Source organism: Podarcis filfolensis (genome assembly GCF_964270895.1).
Source record: "Podarcis filfolensis genome assembly, chromosome: 3".
NCBI classification, from domain to species: Eukaryota; Metazoa; Chordata; class Lepidosauria; order Squamata; family Lacertidae; genus Podarcis; species Podarcis filfolensis.
The window spans coordinates 5,130,386-5,151,623 of NC_139606.1; the positions used below are offsets into that span (position 1 = coordinate 5,130,386).

General features: G+C 45.3%; 1 protein-coding gene across 1 annotated transcript in view; it reads left to right on the forward strand.

Annotated features, from left to right (window-relative positions):
* The window catches only part of LOC310759026 (uncharacterized protein), a 79,119-nt gene that overhangs the window by 22,469 nt on the left and 35,412 nt on the right, over window positions 1–21,238 (forward strand). The window contains exons 2-10 of the mRNA XM_083605785.1: window positions 5,217–5,379; window positions 6,198–6,347; window positions 6,708–6,868; window positions 7,336–7,509; window positions 9,853–10,000; window positions 18,346–18,530; window positions 18,878–19,019; window positions 19,745–19,930; window positions 20,227–20,328. Coding sequence (XP_083461911.1) covers window positions 5,217–5,379; window positions 6,198–6,347; window positions 6,708–6,868; window positions 7,336–7,509; window positions 9,853–10,000; window positions 18,346–18,530; window positions 18,878–19,019; window positions 19,745–19,930; window positions 20,227–20,328 — 1,411 coding nt within the window. The remainder of the gene's footprint in view (window positions 1–5,216; window positions 5,380–6,197; window positions 6,348–6,707; window positions 6,869–7,335; window positions 7,510–9,852; window positions 10,001–18,345; window positions 18,531–18,877; window positions 19,020–19,744; window positions 19,931–20,226; window positions 20,329–21,238) is intronic.

Below are 21,238 nucleotides of genomic sequence, written 5' to 3' on the forward strand. Positions count from 1 at the left end.
GAACTTGCCACGCAATTGTGACCAAGAAGAAAAAGGGTCTGGAAACCATGCCTTATGAGGCATGGTTGAGGAAGTTGGGAATGTTAACATCTGTGGCTGCAATGTATTCTGATTCTGATCTGTATTTGTTGTTGTCAGGCAATGGCTTTGTTTCCTCCAAGTTCTTTAAAAAGTCTGTAATAATAAATCTGGCAACTGGGTTTGCTTCTGGCATCTCCTTGCTGCCAATTAATTCTATGGCTTTCTGCTTCTGGCTTAGAACAGGGACGTCCAACTCCCACGAGACTGTGATCTACTCACGGGGGGGACTGGCAGCCAAAGTTGTTCAGGTACTTTTAGAGAGGAAAGTTCCATTTTGGGGGTTAGGCCAAGCTTCTTGAGCCTTTTTTATGGAGAAAATCTCCTTTATTAAGGGGGAAATGTCAGACTAGAGTAAAGGGGAGAGGGGATTAGTCATTCACCAAAAGATCGATATGGAAACAATTTGCCTCACAGCCAAAACACCGTCTTCTGTTCCAGCGATCAGCTGGATATGGTGGGCGGGGAGAGGGAAAGGGCCAGCTGCTCTGAGGCAAAAACAAAGGAAAAGGAGCCAGGAATCGACCAGAACCTCCTGGGTATCGATCAGTCGATCCCGATCAACCTATTGGTTATCCCTGGAATAAAACAACCATCTTCCATCTTCTCTCTGTATCTGAATGAACTTTCTCTGTGAGTCTGGGTAGCTTAAGGCTACCCTCATCAATGGAATTCTGACTGGTCATATGAAAAATAAAAATGGCGGAAATATGTCAAAATCAAAATCAAAACTTAAATCTCCACAAGAGGAAAAACTCAATACCTTCTCTGCCTAGCTTCTGCTCTGAAAGGGAAGAGGGAGCTAATCCCTTTCACAATAGAGACAAGGGAAGTCACCATGGTCTCACCAGGAAATAGAAAAAATGTTTGGTTTGAATCTCTCTTCTCTCTTAAGAAAATCCAGCCACATCCACTATAACACTTTGAATTTTGTCTTCACTGGGCCCCATAACTTTTGTAGGAATGGATTTAGGCACCACGAGAGGATGCATTGCCTAGTTATTATCCTTCCTTGCTCATATTGTTGCATGTCATATGCTCTAATGCCACCATGTTCAACAGTTTCAAGATGGAAATGAATAAAAACTATGCTAAAAGGAAAAATATGTGTGAGTGTTTCAATGGGAGAATGTTCAGGAAATACTGGACCCTTTCAAACTAAATGCTGTCGTACCTAATTGAAGTTGAATAATTTCATCTGCAAATGATTTCACAATGCTGCTCTCTATTGATAATCCTGAGTTATGAGTTTGCCGTGTTCAAGAGCATTGTAATCTGTTCTGGAAAGCATTAGTTTCTGCCAGTGGCGTAGCGTGGGTTGTCAGAACCCGGGGCAAGGCAAGTAATTTGACCCCTAACCCGTGGATTTGCGCCCCCTAACCCTAACCCCCAGATGTTGCGCCCGGTGCGGCCGGCCCCCCCTGCACCCCCCACGCTACGCCACTGGTTTCTGCAAGTAAGCACCACTCACTTGAGTAAACATTAAACTGAAAGGCATATCATCCAATGTACAGCTTTGAATAGTTGTGGAGAAGAAAAAAATCGGAGGGATGGCTTAATGATTCGCTAGAGACATTACATAACATAATATATGGGTGGCTCATTGCAGTTGGTAGACATTGTTGTTGACCAAACTGCTCTGTAGCTTTGTTGTTTTTGTAGAAGTCTTTTAGACCGTGTCGGCCTTTGGCTTGCCATGTTTTATCTGGAGGTTTCTGCTTTTCTTCTGTTTGGCTCCGGAGGCCTCCAGGCCTTGAAGCTCTACTCAGCTATCGGTGGGATGCTCCCAGTCCCAGCGGGGTCGAGGCCACTGGGAGGTGGCTTGGGGCTCTTCACGGCCTCCTCGGTTGTTGCGTTGGCAACCCCTGGTTACCCCCCAATCATGGTCTGATGGTGGTGCAGGTACCATCCAGACAACGCCATTGGTGCTTGTGGTCCTCAGAAGCTCCATGCTGACCTTGGCACTTGCCATCTTGCCTCACCGGAAGTCCATACTGGTGCACTTTGAAACATCCATCCCTGAATGCAGTTCAATGATTACTCCAAAGAATTTCAGAATGCTGCCCTTTACACCCATTATAACAGATTAATTTATACATAATCTGGGTGACATGTCTGCAGCCAGGTTCAAGAGAATTTGAATCTGTTCTGAGAGGCAACAGTTTTTGGAAGTAAGCACCACTCACTTGAGTAAACATTAAACTGAAAGGCAAATCATCCCATGCACAGATTTTAATAGTTGTGGAGAAGAAGAAAAAAATCAGAGGGGCAAATCAGAACACATTTCCATTTTACTGGATGGTTAAATGATTTGCTAGAGACAGTACCTAGCATAATATATATGCTGCTCACTGCAGTTGCAAGACATTGTTCTTCACCAAATTTCACTGTAGCTTTCATTATAACCACTACCCCAAATAATTGCTTGCAAAAACGAAATGGATTGGACAGAGCCGATTCCAGCGTTGTTCCTCTTTATCCTTATAATTTCCTTTGTTTTGAAACTGGGCACTTTCTGGAACAAGAGCTCCCAAAATCTTCCACCAGGACCGAGGCCTTTACCTCTCATTGGGAATCTCCACATCATGGATCTCAAGAGGCCTCACAGAACCATGTTAAAGGTAAATATTCCAGTTCTTCCCATGGCAAGGCTGAAGGGTACTTGGGCAGCCCAGGCAGCAGAGCGGGGTATTAATAATAATAATAATAATAATAATAATAATAATAATACATTTTGTTCTTTTACAACCTATAAATCTCATCTCCCCTTTTTGTGCTACGAAACCTCCTCTTATCTTTCCCAATAAATAGTCATAGGACCTAGTTGCAATTTATAACTAGTAATTTGAACAAGGTGTCTGGGCGTGTCTGGTGTCGAATCCCGTTTGACTCTGCCTCCATTTTCAAGGCTGTAAAAGTGCTGGTGCAAAGCTTGCCCAGCCCAACCTCCTTCTTGAGCCTATCTTTCTAAACTAGATTTGAGAGGTGCCATTAAAGGTATAATCACTTTTATCCTTACTACTGCCTATTTTGTTCTGGTTTTCTGATTATTCCTAGTAAATATTTGTGCTGCCACAACTGAATAATAATAATAATTTAATAATAACTTATTATTTATACCCCACCCATCTGGCTGGGTTTCTCCAGCCACTCTGGATGGCTCCCAACAGATTAGGAACATGATCAAACATGATCAAACACCAAACTTTAAAACTTACTTTAAAAGGACTGCCTTCAGGTGTCTTCTAAAAGTCAGATAGTTGTTTATTTCCTTGACATCTGATGGGAGGGCATTCCACAGGGCGGGCATCACTACCAAGAAGGCCCTCTGCTTGGTTCCCTGTAACCTTACTTCTCGCAGTGAGGGAACCGCTAGAAGGCCCTCAGAGCTGGATCTCAGTGTCAATGATGGGGGTGGAGACGCTCCTTCAGGTATACTGGGCCGAGGCCGGTTGGGGCTTTAAAGGTCACCACCAACACTTTGAATTGCGCTAAAAAATGTACTGGTAGCCAATACTGGTCTTTACGGGCCGGTGTTATATGGTCTTGGTAGCCACTCCCAGTAACCAGTCTAGCTGCTGCATTCTGGATTAGTTGCAGTTTCTGGGTCACCTTCAAATGTAGCCCCACGTAGAGCGTATTGCAGTAGTCCAAGTGGGAGATAACTAGAGCATGCACCGCTCTGGCGAGACAGTCTGCGGGCAGTCTGCGGGCGGGTAGGGTCTCAGCCTGTGTACCAGATGGAGCTGGTAGACAGCTGCCCTGGACAAAGAATTGACCTGTGCCTTCATGGGCAGCTGTGAGTCCAAAATTACTCCAAGGCTGCGCACCTGTTCCTTCCAGGGCACAGTTACCCCATTCAGGACGAGGGAGTCCTCCACACCTGCCCACCCCCTGTCCCCGCAAAACAGTACTTCTGTCTTGTCAGGATTCAGCCTCAATTCAGCCACCATCTACCTCCAACCGCCTCCTGACACTCACATAGGACCTTCACTGTTCTGTTTTAAAAGAGAGGTAGAGCTGGTTATCATCCGCATACTGATGAACATGTAGCCCAAACCTCCTGATGATCCCTCCCAGCAGCTTCATGTTGATGTTGAAAATAATGGAGGAGAGGATGGAACCCTGAGGCACCCCACAAGTGAGAGCCCAGGGGCATGAACAGTTTTCTCCCAACACCACTTTCTGGACACGGTCCAGGAGGAAGGAGCAAAACCACTGTATAGCAGTGTTTCCAGCTCCCAGCCCCTCTAGACGGTCCAGAAGGATGTCATGGTCGATGGTATCAAAGGCCACTGAGAGATCCAGCAGAACTAGGAAACAGCTTTCACCTTTGTCCTTAGCTGGCCGGAGATCACTGGCCCACAGTTTCAGTCCCATGATGAGGCCTGAATCCAAATTGGAAGGGATCCAAATGGTCCGCATCCTCCAGGCGTGCCTGGAGTTGTTCAGCAACCACCCGCTCAATCACCTTGCCAAAGAATGGAAGATTTGAGACTGGGTAATAGTTCACCATATTAGCTGGGTGCAAAGATTTATTTTTTAATAAGTGCCTTTATAACCACCACTTTCAGCCGGTTTGGGAAGGCTCTTTAACAGGTCTGCACCACCCCGCAGAGCTTTTATGAGCCAGAATGGGCAAGGATGAAGGAGACAGGTGGTCAGTTTCACTTGTCCAAGCAGCCTCTCCACATCCTTGGAGGTAACAGTTTGGAATTGATCCCATGCAACTTAACCAGACATCCCATGCGACTTGACTCTAGCACTCTCCCGCCCTGGCCCTGCTCCCAAGGTGGAGTCTACTGAACTGGGTGAAAAGGCTGAGCTGCTGTATCATGAGTCCAGCAACTGTTGCTCCTACAGCTATTAGTAGCAAATGTCTCGAAGAGGATTGTGGCATAGACAATGCTCTTTTACTTTATCATTATGTTATTTGGATTCTGTTATTGAAAAAAACTGATAACAGTCTAAGAGTCAAACTGTGCTACTAGATTCTGTGGATTGTATAAAAGAGCCTTTACTCTCAGGTAAGTGTGCAAGCTAATGCAGTCTTCGTTCTGTCTGAGATGATTTACATTAATATATTCTTTGGGTATACCAGAACTCTCTTTCTCACTTTTTCTTCTGTTGAATTCCAGTTGTCAGAGCAATATGGCCCTGTCTTCAGCATCCAAATGGGACCCCGGAAAATTGTGGTGTTGACAGGATATGAGACAGTAAAGGAGGCTTTGGTTAATCAGGCAGACGCATTTGCAGACAGGCCTACCTTTGCATTATTTCAAGAGCTTGCACAAGGCTTTGGTGAGGCACCTCCCTTTTTATTGGAACTGGTAATGCTTGCAGACACAAACAGGTCCCACCAGGTGAACATAATCTGTTCCCAAGAAATGGTTCGTAAGATGAGTGTTTGCAAAGCAAGTCAATGAAATCCATTGTTTCCTGTGGGGAAAATCCTTGTGACTTTTTCAACCCACCTCAGTGCCATTGAAATTAACAGTGTATCCTTAGGCATTAGGCTGAGAATGTGTCACAAAAAGTGTCGCCTCTCAATTTCTGCAGATCAAGCTAAAATGTTAAAAAGAGTAGACCAGACCAACTTTTTTTGGTGTTGTCTTTCAGTGGCTCAGTGGGGCTCTGTTGAAGAAACAAAAATGGAGACCATTTAAAGCAAACCTTTCCCATTCCCACCTTCTCCCCAACAGTCATATTGTAGGGCTGGGGGAGAATGGGGCAGGAGAATTGTGAATAATAGTCACATGGAAAAGTAATGCCACACACCAAGGGGAAACTGACTGACCATTTTCCGGCATAGCCTACACAGAGAGGATAAATTAAGAAGGCATAATGTCTGCTCATCGAATACAAAGTAACAAGCTGAGTGCTGCTGTGACCACTGTCATGTACAAACAACTCTCTACTATATCCTATCTATCTATTTGTTCTCAGGTCATGCTCTGATGGCACATCTACCAGCTACTTTGTCAAAGCTCAGAAGTCTGAGTCTGGCTGAGAAAATAGCTGGGATCCATTCTCAGTTCCATGGAAGAAATGCAGAAAATAATTTATTGATTTTTTGTTCAATGGCCATGCAAACATGAAACCTTTCCTCCCGTTTTCAGGTGTAAGTCTGTCTAATGGTGAAAACTGGAAAGTGATGCGGCGGTTTGCTTTAAGCACATTACGGGACTACGGAATGGGAAAGAGGACCATAGAGGACAGAATTGTTGAGGAATGCAGTGTCCTGATAAAGAAATTTGAATCTTACGAAGGTGGGTTTCTGTTTTCCTCTGGTGTATAGCTACACTACCATAGTTTAAAGGTGCCAAGACTATTGTGTTACATATTCCTAACTTCCAGAAGCACAGCTCCCAAGGTTCCCTACAATTGGTCTGTTCCTGTAATGTGCAGATTGTACTGCAATAACTCCTGTGACTTCCAAGAAGGTCTTAGCCCAGCTATGGTCACATCCAGCAGCACTTAGGTTTAGTTTCTTTGATAAATGAGGTCTACACATAGGGAAGCTGCCAGTAGGAATTTAAGGCAACAATGAGCAGACTTAAAAACAATGCCCTTTCCATACTTGGAATTTCAACAGAATATTTTTGTTTAACTGTCATATTTATGTATAGGAAACCCGTTTGAGACCGTCACAATTATGAATGCAGCTGCTTCCAATATTATAGTGGCCCTACTACTAGACAAGCGATTTGATTATGAAGATCCCAAATACATAAGACTTCTGAAGTTGGTCAATGAAAATCTCCGGCTTTTCGGAAGCTCTTCAGTCACGGTAATCTATTTTTTCCATTTAAAACAAACAAACAAACAGTTGATTATAATAACGGTGTATGCAAAGTGGGCAGGGCAACCTGTTTATTGTATATTGTTCACGATTCACTACAAAACACAAAATGATATTGTGAGAAACCTGGTGGTGATTCGAAATATTTAGAAAACTCACATGGCACAGTCATCCCATAACTGTAACAAAGTCTCTTTTGCACACACGCTTTCTGGCCTCACTGCCATCGGGACTCCAAGGACAAGGAAGAACAAGTGATAGTTGGTTCCATGATGGCTCAGAAGGGGCCTCCAAGGGCAGATCTCCCTCTCTGAAGACGAACCTCCAGAGGAGAACTGCCATAGCCTACTATTCTGGGCTTGCACATAAATTATGCTCTGAGAGACCCAGCTGAAAGTACAATACTGAGTTTTTCTAATGTCTCTTTTTCTGTTTTCACATTTTTATCCTTTCAGCTGTATAACATGTTTCCTGCTCTTGGTTTTCTTTTGGGGGCTTATAAGACTGTCATTCAAAACAGAGATGAGCTGTTTGCCTTCATAAATGCCACCTTCATAAAACACCTCAGAGATCTGGATGAAAATGACCAGAGGAGCTTTATTGACTCATTTCTTATCCAACAGCAAGAGGTAATGGAGTCTTTTAAGTTGGCCCAGAATAAGCGTTGCCATTTTCAATTCATGTTTTGAGGGCATATTCGCAAGTGAATGCATAAGTTGTAGTCAGGCAGTCTTATTGCAGAAGGGACCAACATGGCATACTTCCTCCCCTTTCCCAATCTTCGGCCATTGTTAATGTGTACAGATGTTGCCTGTGTAGGAGCAAAGGTTGCATGCTCACCAGCATTTCTGAAAAAAAATCCCCGATCAAGAAAACATGCGAATGGGGGTATATAAAAGAGCTGTTGTGGAGCCCAAAGAGATTGATGGATTTATGTTAAAAGGTGACTGGAGGTGACAGAGATTGGATTTAGAAAGCGAGATTCTAGTTAACAAATTGAAGGAAGAAAAAACCCCTCACCTCATAGGTTTGTAAAATGACTGGATGAAATTGCAAAAAAGAGAGAGAACTCTTCCCTTTTAAAAACCCCCGAACTGAAACATCACCAACTAGAAAGGAGTTTGGAATGTGGCACTAGGTATGATTTAATGAAGATACAATATGCAAATATTTATGAGCTATTTTACTGTTAAGATTTGTTGGAACCCTTGACAACTCATCATATTGAAACAGAGAAAGGCTGTTTTAGACACTTGATGAGAACAACAATTAAAGAGCTATATTTGGACTTTTTAAGTTGAATAAGGTGAACCCAAGAGGGCTGGGAGTAAAGATTAAAAAATATCATCTAGCAGAATGAAAAAAAGTGCTCAGTGTGGTGAAAATACTGAAAAACACCCCATTGCCTGTTGGTGCCATGCATCAACTATTGAATGAACAATTGGAAGAACTTAGAGTGGAGAGGCATTAAATTGTTAATAATGGGGAGCTGCTGCTAAAAGGCCAATTCTCATGTTGCCACGCTCCGTTGTTCTTGGAGAGGAGCTACAGGAAGAAGCCTCAGATGGATCTGCAGGATCTTGGTCGATTTATATGGGGAGAGGTAGTCTTTGATGTATTGCAGTCCTCAGTTGGCAGTTGGACTAGGACTTAATTAATTTTAAGTATGCTCCTTATGTGAGGCAGGTTACTCCACAGTAGGGAAGCATTTGCTCTTTGGCAATAGGCCAGGCATTTATCCTTCTCCCTCTTAACCACCACAGTTAAGATTCTTCCCTTTTCTCCTTCCTCTCTTCACTCCCCCCTGGCTCCCAGCGGGACAGGCAGCTATTATAACCAGCAACTCTATCGGTGTTACTCTTCCTGTTGGAAAGTGTGGCATAAGGGAGTTGCAATCGCGAAAATATGGAGGGCACCACATTGTCTATCTCAGTTTAATGAAACAGTTCTAGATGAATATGTGGTTTTTCTGTGTCATTTTTTCCATTTTAGGCTATGAGTAAATTCATTAAAGACTATGAGTAAGTGCATTAAAGAAGTTCAACTGAGAACCATATATGTCAGCAGAAAACAACACTTTATGTTAACCTTTCAGATCTCCACAAGTGTTCACCAGAAATGCTGCCTTCCATGTATGCAATCATAATACTGTTGCAGGTTTGTGGGGTCAGTCTGCATGATGCCTGAGCACGTTCCAACTTGTGGAGACCTTGTACCCAGGAAGGGTTAATTCTAATGGAGGAATCTATTGTTGAATCAGTCAGACAAGTTTCTTTGTGAGATGAGGGCCATATACTTGTCATCTAAATACTGGCACTAGTTCCTTTGTCTAAACAAAGGCTGTTGGCTGAGGAGTCAAGCACCACGGTTCGCATCAGAGAAGAAGGAGCTGGATTGCCAAGCTTCCCCAACCTCCTCTCTTAGCTGGTAGATAGAGAACAACAGCTGTGACTATGGAGAAGCAAGACATTTTGGGGTCTTGATGCTGAGCCCCTCTATCTTAGGCTCAGGTTGAATATATAGTCATACCTCGGGATAAATACGCTTCAGGATAAGTATTTTCGGGTTGCGCTCTGCGGGAACCCGGAATTAACGGAGTGCATTACTTCCGGGTTTTGCCGCTCGAGCATGCGCAGACGGGCAAAATGACATCACACACATGCGCGGAAGCAGTGAAACATGATCAGCGCATGTGAAGACGCACAGTCGCATCTTATGTTCTGTTCAGGATGTGAACGGGGCTCCAGAACAGATCCCGTTCACATCCTGAGGTACCACTGTATGTTTAAATAAACCCTCTTTCATCATGATGGCATAGTCTGGAAACCTGGAATCTCTCACTGCTCAGCGACTGTGGTGATGTGCAATGATACTTTGGATCATCGGGTCCAGTCAGGTATTCATTTTTATCTTTGCACATGAAATTTTCTCACTCCATTCGTTTTAACCAGTTCATACTCTTTGCAACCCAGGAGAAGAAGAAGAACAAGACGAATGTATATTTCCACAACAAAAACTTAACAGTTATTGTGGCCAACTTATTTGCTGCTGGCACAGAGACCACTGCTACCACACTGCGCTGGGGACTGTTACTAATGATGAAACATCCTGAAATTCAGAGTGAGTGCTTTTCATTGGGTTGGCTCCGATTAGTCTGAGATAGCTTAATTCCAGATATATGTAACTATTAGAGAGAAAAAATATTAATAATTTTCATATCTATCTCACAACAATTATTCAATCATAAGTTTAGCATTTCAACCTGAACTCCCTTCTCCCTCTTTCTGTGATTCTTTACATTTCGTTTCATCTTCCTGTGTACTCCAAATTATCCCAACATATACTTTTAGATATATAGGTAAAGATAAAGGTACCCCTGCCCGTACGGGCCAGTCTTGACAGACTCTAGGGTTGTGCGCCCATCTCGCTTAAGAGGCCGGGGGCCAGCGCTGTCCGCAGACACTTGCGGGTCACGTGGCCAGCGTGACAAGCTGCATCTGGCGAGCCAGCGCAGCACACAGAACGCCGCTTACCTTCCCGCTAGTAAGCGGTCCCTATTTATCTACTTGCACCCGAGGGTGCTTTCGAACTGCTAGGTTGGCAGGCGCTGGGACCGAGCGACGGGAGCGTACCCCGCCGCAGGGATTCGAACCGCCGACCTTTCAATCGGCAAGTCCTAGGCACTGAGGCTTTTACCCACAGCGCCACCCGCTTCCCTTTTAAGATGTATATTCCCATATATATCCCATATATATATATATTGAAACTGCAGGTTTTTACATTAATTCTGCCAATGTCTTAGTATGTTTACAGTTTGTTTGCTAATATTCAATAAAGCATTTCCATTCCTTTCTTCTTCTTTCTTTTTTTTTAAAAAAGGTTATCTTGATATATTATTCTCATGGTAAGTTTCGTCATTTCTGTGTAGTCCATTAACCTCTGTATCCTTTCTTCTCTTGTCGGGACCTCTTCTTCCTTCCATTTATTTATGTATAAATATATGGGCAAATAACATTCTTGCAGCTGTGGTTGCATACAAATCTGGCCCGCAGACAATCAGCGTGTTTTTACATGAGTGTCTTTTTATTTAAAATGCACCTCTGGGTTATTTGTGGGGCATAGGAATTCGTTCATTCCCCCCCCAAAAAAAAAACATAGTCCGGGCCCCCACAAGGTCTGAGGGTCAGTGGATTGGCCCCTTGCTCAAAATGTTTGCTGACCCCTGTGCTAAATGGTTGACTGAGCGGCATCCCTTATCAGAATAGGCTTTGTTTATGTTCTCAGGACATCGATTGCATGACGCATATCTTACTGCATTGTGGCAGTATGACCAACTGATCGAACCCCTACTGGCAAATCTGCTGGGAAAATCTGAAGCCTCCCATGCTAAATATCTTTTGGATGACAGGTCTAATGATATTACACTGGCCGTGGCAAAGTTTCTTTCGGAAGTTATAAGAAACAAAGATTATCATGCTAGAGACAAAACAAAATGACCCCCTCTGTTGCTCTTTCTTGTGTGGTTGACTATCTTAACTGTATTTTTTTCTGAAATTGCTCTATGGGACTTTGATCCGCCATAAAGATTTATTATAATACAGTTTTAAACCTATTAGCTAATCTGTCTGCAAACAGTTTATAATTGTAATTCAACAATGAAATTGGTTAATAGCTCTTAACCAGCTTTGGATCTCTATTTTGCATATGAATCAAAGTTATGTTTGTACTCTTCCAGTATTTGGGTAACTCTCCTGTATTCAAAGTTATATTCATAATATCTTTTAAAGGTTGTGTGATGGGATGTTGAGCTGCTTGTGCGTAAAGTTCCTAGTCCCTCAGTGTTTGGCTAAGTCCACAAACCACTGTCTGTAATGGAGCGCCATAAACATGGCTCCGTCAGTCGCTGGCAGAATCTGACAGTGGGCGTTTGCGGAACTTCTTCCAGCATAAAAGCTCCTTAACGGAAACGCGCCTTCTGGACTCTCGACGCGATAGTTTCCGGCGGGGAGTGGGCGTCCCTATGGGAGGTCCTGAAACCTCCCCGCTGTTGCTGCTGGAGGTGTCTCTGCGCCATATCTCCGACTCACTATCCCTTGGAACTGCCTCTCTCCCCCTGCTGGTTCCCTCCTCAGCTGACAAGTCTCTGCCAGCCTCTGTGAGCCCCTTCCTCTCCAGTTCTCCCGATGGCAGTTCCCTGACATCCACCTCCCCTCCAGGGCCCCCTTCACCCCCTCCTTTCCCCTCCTCTGCGGGAGGCGAGGGAGCAAAACCCCTGAAAGAACCTCCCTCATCTTCCGAAGTCTCAAACATTTCCCTCCACCGGTTGCTGTTTCTGGTTTCTAAGTAGTCCTCCTCCTCGGAGTCTATTCCTTCTTCCAACCCCGATTCTGTGAACCCTTCCAGTTCCTCCTCGTCGTCAGTGGTGCCAAAGTACTCCCTCCGGAACCTCGCTACTGGCTGAGGTTTCCTGGGGAACCTTCGATGGAATGTTTCGATCAAGATCTCGTCATTGACCTCCTCTGCCGCCACCCAGGTGTTTTCTGACTCCGGTTCCCCTTCCCACGCTACCAAATACTCCACCTGATTACCCTTCCACCTGGAGTCGAGGATTTCCGCCACATGGTTGCTGTTTTCCCTTTCTTCTAAGACTGGTCCCCGTGTGGAAAACCCTTCACTTCCCCCCCTATACGGTGACAGTAATGACCTGTGGAATACTGGATGCAGTTTCATGTGGTTCGGTAACCGGAGCCTGAAAGCTACTGGGTTGACTTGTTGAATGACCTCAAAAGGTCCCAATCTTTTGGGTCTCAATTTCTTGCAACCCCCCTTGAACGGCAACCCTTGGGTTGACAGCCATACCTGATCCCCCACCCTTATGGTTTCACCTTCCCTTCTGTTCTTGTCGGCCTGCCTCTTATATTCTTCCTTGGCCCTTTCTAAGTTGAGTTGGAGTTGACGATAGATCGCTTCCATTTCTTCTACAAAATGTTCGGCTGCTGGGACGCTCCATCTCTCCCCTCCTCCCCCTGGAAATGCCCTGGGGTGGCACCCATAATTAGCCAAAAAGGGGCTCATCCCAGTGGACACGTTCTCCGCATTATTGTAGGCAAACTCCGCCAGCGCCAACTTTTCGACCCAATCGTTCTCTCTGTCATTGACATAACACCTCAGGTATTGTTGGAGGATACCGTTTGCTCTTTCCGCCTGCCCATTGGTTTCAGGGTGCCGGGCAGTTGAAAAATTAACCTCTACGTGCAGCAAGCTCATGAGCTTCTTCCAGAACCTGGACGTAAATTGTTTGCCTCGGTCTGATACCACCCTCAAGGGGCACCATGCAGCCTGAAAATATGTTCTACAAACAATTTGGCTGTCTCTTCAGCCGTGACTGCATGTGAGCAAGCTACAAAGTGGCCCATCTTAGTTAACAGGTCTACCACGACCAGGATGGCAGTTTTCCCCTTGGATTTAGGTAGGTCAGTCATAAAATCTATCGATACTGCCTCCCATGGTCGTTCTGGTGCGGGTAACGGTTCTAATAACCCCGCCGGCGCCCTCCTTTCTCCCTTGGCTCGCTGGCATTGGTCACACCCTCTTACATACTCCCTTACATCTTCCCTCACCTTGGGCCACCAAAATTCCCTGGTAACCAACCACATGGTTTTGTGTTGCCCAAAATGCCCCGCTGTGGGGCTGTCGTGCAGCTGTTTGAGAACTCTCCCTCTCAATTCCCCTTCGGGTATATACAGTGCCCCTTTGTAATACAATGCTCCGTTTCTTTCTTCAAAACCTCCGGGGTTTTCTCCCTCCCTCCTGAGACCTCTGAGCTTATTCTGGGCGTATTCATCATTCTCTGTCTCCTCTACCAGTTCCCTTTGCCCCACCAACGCCGCCCCACACACCCAGCGGTCCTCTGGGATGATATGTCTCTCTTCGGGTGCTCCCTCCCCCTCCAAATACTCTGGTTTGCGTGAGAGAGCGTCCGCCCTGACGTTTTCTGGGCCTGGCACATAGCAAATTTCAAAATAAAATTTGGAGAACTCCTGTGCCCATCTCACTTGCCGTTGGTTGAGCACTCGTGCCGTTCTCCAGTACTCTAAATTCTTGTGGTCCGTGCATACTTGCACCTTGTGTTGTGCACCAATTAGTAAGTGTCTCCATTTCTGAAACGCTTCGTGAATGGCGAGTAGTTCTCGGTCATATACCATGTAGTTCCTCTCGGATTTGTTTAACTTCCGCGAGAAGAAGGCACACGGTCTCCACTCCGACTTATCCTTCCCCGGCTGAAGAAGCACCGCCCCCACCGCCTGGTCTGATGCGTCAGTTTCCACTCTCATGGGTTTTTGTAAATCCACATGCAGGAGCTGTTCTTCCGAAGCGAAGGCCTTTTTCAATTCTTCGAATGCTTGCTCCGCTTCCGCCGTCCAAACAAATTTCTTCTTGCTGCTGAGACAGTCCGTGATGGGAGCCGTTAAGTGGGCAAAGTTCTTGATGAACTTCCGATAAAAGTTCCCAAACCCTAAGAATCTTTGCACATCTTTTTTCGTTTTCGGTGTCTTCCATTCCAGTACCGCCTGGACCTTGCCTGGATCCATGGCTAATCCCTTGTCTGACAAGCGGTACCCCAGGAATTCCACCTCCTTGGTGTGAAACTGACACTTCTCTAATTTCACCCACAGTTGGTTAGCTTGCAGTTGGCTCAACACTTCCCTGACGTCCTTTACATGCTGCTCCTCATTCTCTGAATATACTAACACGTCATCTAGGAACGCCACGCAATTCTTGTAGAGCAGAGGTCCCAGGACGTGGTTCATGAACGATTGAAAACATGCTGAGCCTGCTTGTAATCCAAAGGGCATAACGAGATATTCGAAAGCCCCCAAATGGGTGAACATGGTAGTCTTCCATTCATCCCCCTTCCTTATCCGTATCAGGTTGTATGCTCCCCTCAGGTCCAGTTTAGTAAAAATCTTTCCCTTCCTCACCCTGGTCAAAATGTCATCAATCCTGGGCATAGGGAAAGCCACTGGTTCCGACACAGCATTTAGGGCCCGGTAGTCCACGACCAATCTCGGTTTATCCGTGTTTTTTTTGTCCACAAAAAACACTGGGCTGCCCCCCACCGCCCTGGACTCTCTGATGAAACCTCTCTTCAGGTTTTTGTCAATAAACTCCCTCAACTCCTGCATTTCCCTGTCTGACATGGCATACAGCTTGCCCACAGGGAGCTGGGCTCCAGGGACTAGATTGATCTGGCAGTCAAAGGGTCTATGCGGTGGTAGTTTGTCTGCTTCCCTTTCGCTGAAGACATTGCTCAGGTCAGTGTATTGTTTGGGCACCTTTCTTTTGTCCGTTACTTCTGTTCCTGCTAGAAAGGCCCTTGCCCCTTCTGGAGCCTTGCCCTCTTTGCAATGTTCTAGGCAATGCGCTGACCCAAAGGAGACCACTCTCTGATGCCAACCCACTAGCGGATCATGCAACGTTAGCCAGCTCATCCCCAAAATAATGGGAGCCCCTCCCAAGGTGGCCACATTGAACGCTATTCTTTCGGTGTGCCTGGCTACCCTCATTACCATTGGGACGGTCTGTAAGCTGACTTCTCCTCCCAACAGCTCTCTCCCATCGATCGTGGTCACCTGCAAGGGGTTGCTTAAAGGGATAGTCTGTATCTGGTGTTCTGCTGCAAACTCCTTGCTCATAAAATTACAGGAGCTGCCTGAGTCCAATAGCGCCCTTATCTTTAAGGGATGTCCGTTTGGCAGCTCTAGCAACACCTCTATCACTAGGGCTGGTCTCAGAGGTTCTGGCGTGGGCACTTTTACTGCTCCTTGGCCTGACTGCTGTGCCCTGATGGTGGCAGTCAGGCGCTGGCTTTTACTTGGTCCTGCCCTTCCTCCTCCTTCCCCCCAACAGCTCCTGCCATCCCTTGCCATTCCTTTCTTTGTGGACAGACCCTGGCAAAATGACCTGGCTGCTGGCAGAGATAACATTTCTTGGGGCTCTTCCCCTCCTTCTTCCGCCCTTCACTGGGATTTGAAACTGCCCGCGCGCGCGCTGTTCCAACTTCCATCGGCTCTGCGGGCGGGAAAGTTGGCTCCGGAATCTCTGGAATGCGGAAATCCCTCCAACGCTCCCCTTTCCCTTCCCGCTTCTCCAAGGCTCTAGCCTCCTGGCGTGCTCCAATGGTCAGCGCTGATTTGGTCAGCTGGTCCATAGACTCCGCCCTGGGCGCCCGGGAAAGTTCATCTTTCACAGCCGAAGAAAGTCCCTCTTCGAAAAGCATTTGAATGGGTTCCGCTGACAGATCCCACCCCAATTTGTGTATCAACATAGTAAACTCAGTCCAGTACTCACGGACAGATCGGCTCCCCTGTTTACAAGCCATCAACTGTCTGCGCACCACTCCCTGTTCAATCTCGCTGGAAAACATCAGGTCCATGGCGCGAAAAAACTTCCGTGCGTCTTTCAAGACTTCATCATGCCTTGCCATCAGGGGTCTAACCCAGTCTCTCGCCCCTCCTTCGAGATGGCTAACCACAAACCCCACTCGCGATTCCTTGTCGGGAAAGTCATCAAACTGCAGATTAAGAGCATACTGCATCTCTGTCCTAAAGGCTTGATAGTTCCTGGGATCCCCCCCAAACTTCTGCACCAATCCTGGCATCTTTCTTCCTTGTGGGGGGGGCCTTTGCCTTTTCTGCATCCTGAGCCCTCCTCTCATCGAGCCTCGCCGTTTGCAGCGCTAGCTGGACCTCCAACACCCGGTACCTTTCTTCCAGGCTTGGACCGGCTCCAGCTCCTCCTGCAGCTCCGGTTCCTGCTGGGTTGCTCATGATGCTTTCTCTGCACAAGCTGCTTTCAGGGTCTGTCAGATTGCTGTGATGGGATGTTGAGCTGCTTGTGCGTAAAGTTCCTAGTCCCTCAGTGTTTGGCTAAGTCCACAAACCACTGTCTGTAACGGAGCGCCATAAACATGGCTCCGTCAGTCGCTGGCAGAATCTGACAGTGGGCGTTTGCGGAACTTCTTCCAGCATAAAAGCTCCGTAACGGAAACGCGCCTTCTGGACTCTCGACGCGATAGTTTCCGGCGGGGAGTGGGCGTCCCTATGGGAGGTCCTGAAACCTCCCCACTGTTGCTGCTGGAGGTGTCTCTGCGCCATATCTCCGACTCACTATCCCTTGGAACTGCCTCTCTCCCCCTGCTGGTTCCCTCCTCAGCTGACAAGTCTCTGCCAGCCTCTGTGAGCCCCTTCCTCTCCAGTTCTCCCGATGGCAGTTCCCTGACAGGTTGCATCAGGTACTCTTGTAATTTTTTAATAACATATTGCTGAAAGTCCATCAGGTCCACGTGCCTTCCCTAATTTTGCCTGTAAAATAGCTTGCTGTAATTCCATCATTTTGGTATCTTACGTAGTCTGCTGTCTTCTAAATATTTACCCATTTCTTCTAAAACTGCTTTTGTTCATTTTTGAATACAGTGGTACCTCGGGTTACATACACTTCAGGTTACATACGCTTCAGGTTACAGACGAATTAAGTACTTAACCCAAGGTACCTCTGTAATTGTTTTGGGTCCAGCTCAGGTTTTATACACATTGCAACTCCTCTCTTTTTTGTTATATCAGAAGGTACAAAGTCCTTTCCATGCCTTTTATTTATTAAAATTCTTCTATGTTTCTTCACAATGTGTTTCTTGGAGGCATATAACATCCAAGTTTAACTTCTTTACATGTTCAATTTTATTCATTCAGTCCTATTATTTAGCCTATTAACATTCCAAGTTAGAATTTTCAAAGTCATATTGTTCCTTATTTATTTCTCCACCTCTGTTGAATCTTCCACCTTCCAGTTCAAATGCCCTTTTTCCAGCTAATTCTTGCCCATATTTCCTCCAAAATTTGTCTGGCTCTGTAGGATCCCGAAATCTTTGTTTTTTTTTGCCTTTATATGTACAGTGGTACCTCAAGGTTACATATGCTTCAGTTTCATACGCTTCAGGTTACAGACTCCGCTAACCCAGAAATAGTACCTCGGGTTAAGAACTTTGCTTCAGGATGAGAACAGAAATTGTGCAGTGGTGGTGCAGCGGCAACAGGAGGCTCCATTAGCTAAAGTGGTGCTTCAGGTTAAGTACAGTTTCAGGCTAAGAACAGACCTCCAGAACGAATTAAGTTCTTAACCCGAGGTACCACTGTAAATGCTACCGCTTCAGGATATTCCCAGCAGTGATATTTTAATAATTATCCTGGATGCATTTCTCTCCCTCAGTATATCAGGTTATTGATTAAAATGTTTGTCTTATTTAAAAATACCTTTGTCAAATTCTAGAGATTAAATTTGTGAGTCCGGGAAATTGGAGAACCAGTTTATGGCAGTTCTATGCTGTGGAGATTAATATTTTAAGAGGCCAAAGTCAAACAGATTATCTTGGCAGAAAAATGAATGCTTTCTTTTTTTGTTTCCCCCAGTAAAGGTCCAAGAAGAAATTGCAAGGGTTGTTGGATCTTCTCAGCCAAGGATTGAACACCGAACAAAAATGCCTTATACAGATGCCGTGATCCATGAGATCCAGAGATTTGCCGATATCGTCCCAACCAACCTGCCACATGCCACGGCTACAGATGTTACCCTCAATGGCTACTTCATTCCAAAGGTGATCAGTTTTATTGAACTGCTGCCTACTATTTACAATATATTTTAAGGCTTTCCTGGGAGTAAGCCCCTTGGACTTCAGGGTGGGTGACATCTGTGCAGACTTGTATACGATTGCACTGTAAGCAAGCTCTTCAGCGTCATCTTCAACCCATTAAACAGATCTCAATGGGAAGGAGCACAAGGTTGGAAAAGAAACCATTTCTGGTGGGAGATCATGGTTTATATGTTTTTCAAACGAAAGACATTTCTCAAGTGAACTAAAAATCTCATTTTTCCTGCAGTCAGTATTTATTGTACCAGAGGCATACGCTTTATTTTAAAATGACTCTTGCTTTGCCTTTGCAGGGGACATACATCATGCCAATGCTGTCCTCTGTGCTGCATGATGAATCTCAATGGGAGAAACCATATAAATTCTATCCAGAACATTTTCTTAATCCTGATGGAGAATTCATAAAGAGAGATGCTTTCATGCCTTTCTCCGCAGGTAACTTTTTTTTACTTTTGTGTATATCTGCATAGTGTGTGCTTAGTCAATGGGATTTTTACATGCCACGAATGTAACCTATTGTGCAAAGGAAAGAATCACATCAGTTGCTGTGGCCATTTCTGCCACTAGATCTGCCCACTGTTGGTGAGCCACCCCTGGAATGTTGCTCACCAGGGAATGTGGCCCTCAGGCTGGAAAATCCCCACTGCGGTTTTCAGCATTGCAGGATGGCTTGTATTGGGAGTTCTTAATTCTTTTAAGATGGGCACTGTGAGCTGTTATTTCATCTCTGCATTTCCGTCTGCTTTTAAGTATTTGGAATGTTATTAAAGGTAAAGGTCCAGTCGTGGCCGACTCTGGGGTTGCGGTGCTCATCTCGCTTTATTGGCCGAGGGAGCCGGCATACAGCTTCCGGGTCATATGGCCAGCATGACTAAGCCGCTTCTGGTGAACCAGAGCAGCGCATGGAAATGCCGTTTACCTTCCCGCCGGAGTGGTACCTATTTATCTACTTGCACTTTGATGTGCTTTCGAACTGCTAGGTTGGCAGGAAGAGGGACCGAGCAATGGGAGCTCACCCTGTCGCGGGGATTTGTACCGCCAACCTTCTGATCAGCAAGTCCTAGGCTCTGTGGTTTAACCCACAGCACCGCCCACGTCCCTTGGGATGTTATTCAGCAACTGCTAAACCCAGTTTCTCTGCTGCCTATGTTTCCATACAGGTCGGAGAGCATGTTTAGGTGAGACTCTTGCCAAAATGGAGCTCTTCCTCTTCTTCACAAGTCTCCTGCAGAAATTCACCTTCCAGCTACCCCCTGGAACATCTCAAGAAGACCTGGACCTTACTCCTGCTATTGGGCTTACAACATCGCCCATGCCCCACCAGCTCTGCGCTCTGCCACGTTTCTAAGACTCACAAGCTCCTGGCTTGCTTAGCCTACCTGTGTGTGCAATGCGAGCCTTTTTTAAACACCCCTGTTCAACAAGGGTATTTGGGTTGAGTAGCCTACAGGTAGAATTGATCTGTGCTTTGTCACAAACCTTAAGTGTTCCCCTTTACCTGCCTTAATGCTGAATCTCGTGAAACTAGCATTGGAGCATCTCTTACTTAAAATCTGGCCCTGAGTTCTTATGACACTTCAGGCATAGAGATCAACCAACAAAGCTGGTTCATTTATTCCCATGTTAACATTTACCTTCAAAGATCTTGAAGCATCATATTCCCAAGTAGATGTGCTGAGAATTGTGACCAAGACGATAAAGTGTCTGGAAACCATGCCTTATGAGGAATGGTTGAGGAAGTTGGGTATGTTAACTTCTGTGGCTGCAGTGTATTCTGATTCTGAACTGTATTTGTTGATGTCAGGCAATGGCTTTGTTTCCTCCGGGTTCTTTAAAAAATCTGTCATAATAGATCTGGCAACTGGGTTTGCTTCTGGAATCTCCATGCTGTCAATTAGTTCAGTGACTTTTTGCTTCTGCCTTAGAATAAAACAACCATCTTCCATCTTCTCTCTGTATCTGAATGAACTTTCTCTGAGAGTCTGGGTAGCTTAAGGCTACCCTCATCAATGGAATTCTGACTGGTCATATGAAAAATAAAAATGGCAGAAATATGTCAAAATCAAAATCAAAACTTAAATCTACACAAGAGGAAAAACTCAATACCTTCTCTGCCTAGCTTCTGCTCTGAAAGGGAAGCGGGAGCTAATCCCTTTCACAACAGAGACAAGGGAAGTCACCATGGTCTCACCAGGAAATAGAAAAAATGTCTGGTTTGAATCTCTCTTCTCTCTTAAGAAAATCCAGCCACACCCACTATAATACTTTGATTTTTGTCTTCACTGGGCCCCATAACCTTTGTAGGAATGGATTTAGGCACTATGAGAGGATGTACAGTTTAGTTATTATCCTTCCTTGCTCATATTGTTGCATGTCATATGCTTTAATGTATACAAAGATATAACCTAATGCCACCATGTTAAACTGTTTCAAGATGAAGATGAATAGAAATTATGCTAAAAAGAAAAATTTGTGTGAGTGTTTCGATGGGTGAAAGTTCAGGAAATACTGGACACTTTCAAATTAATGCTTTTGTCCCTAATTGAAGTTGAATAATTTCATCTGCAAATGATTTCACAATGCTGCTCTCTACTGATAATCCTGAGTTATGAGTTCGCCGTGTTCAAGAGCATTGTAATCTGTTCTGGAAAGCA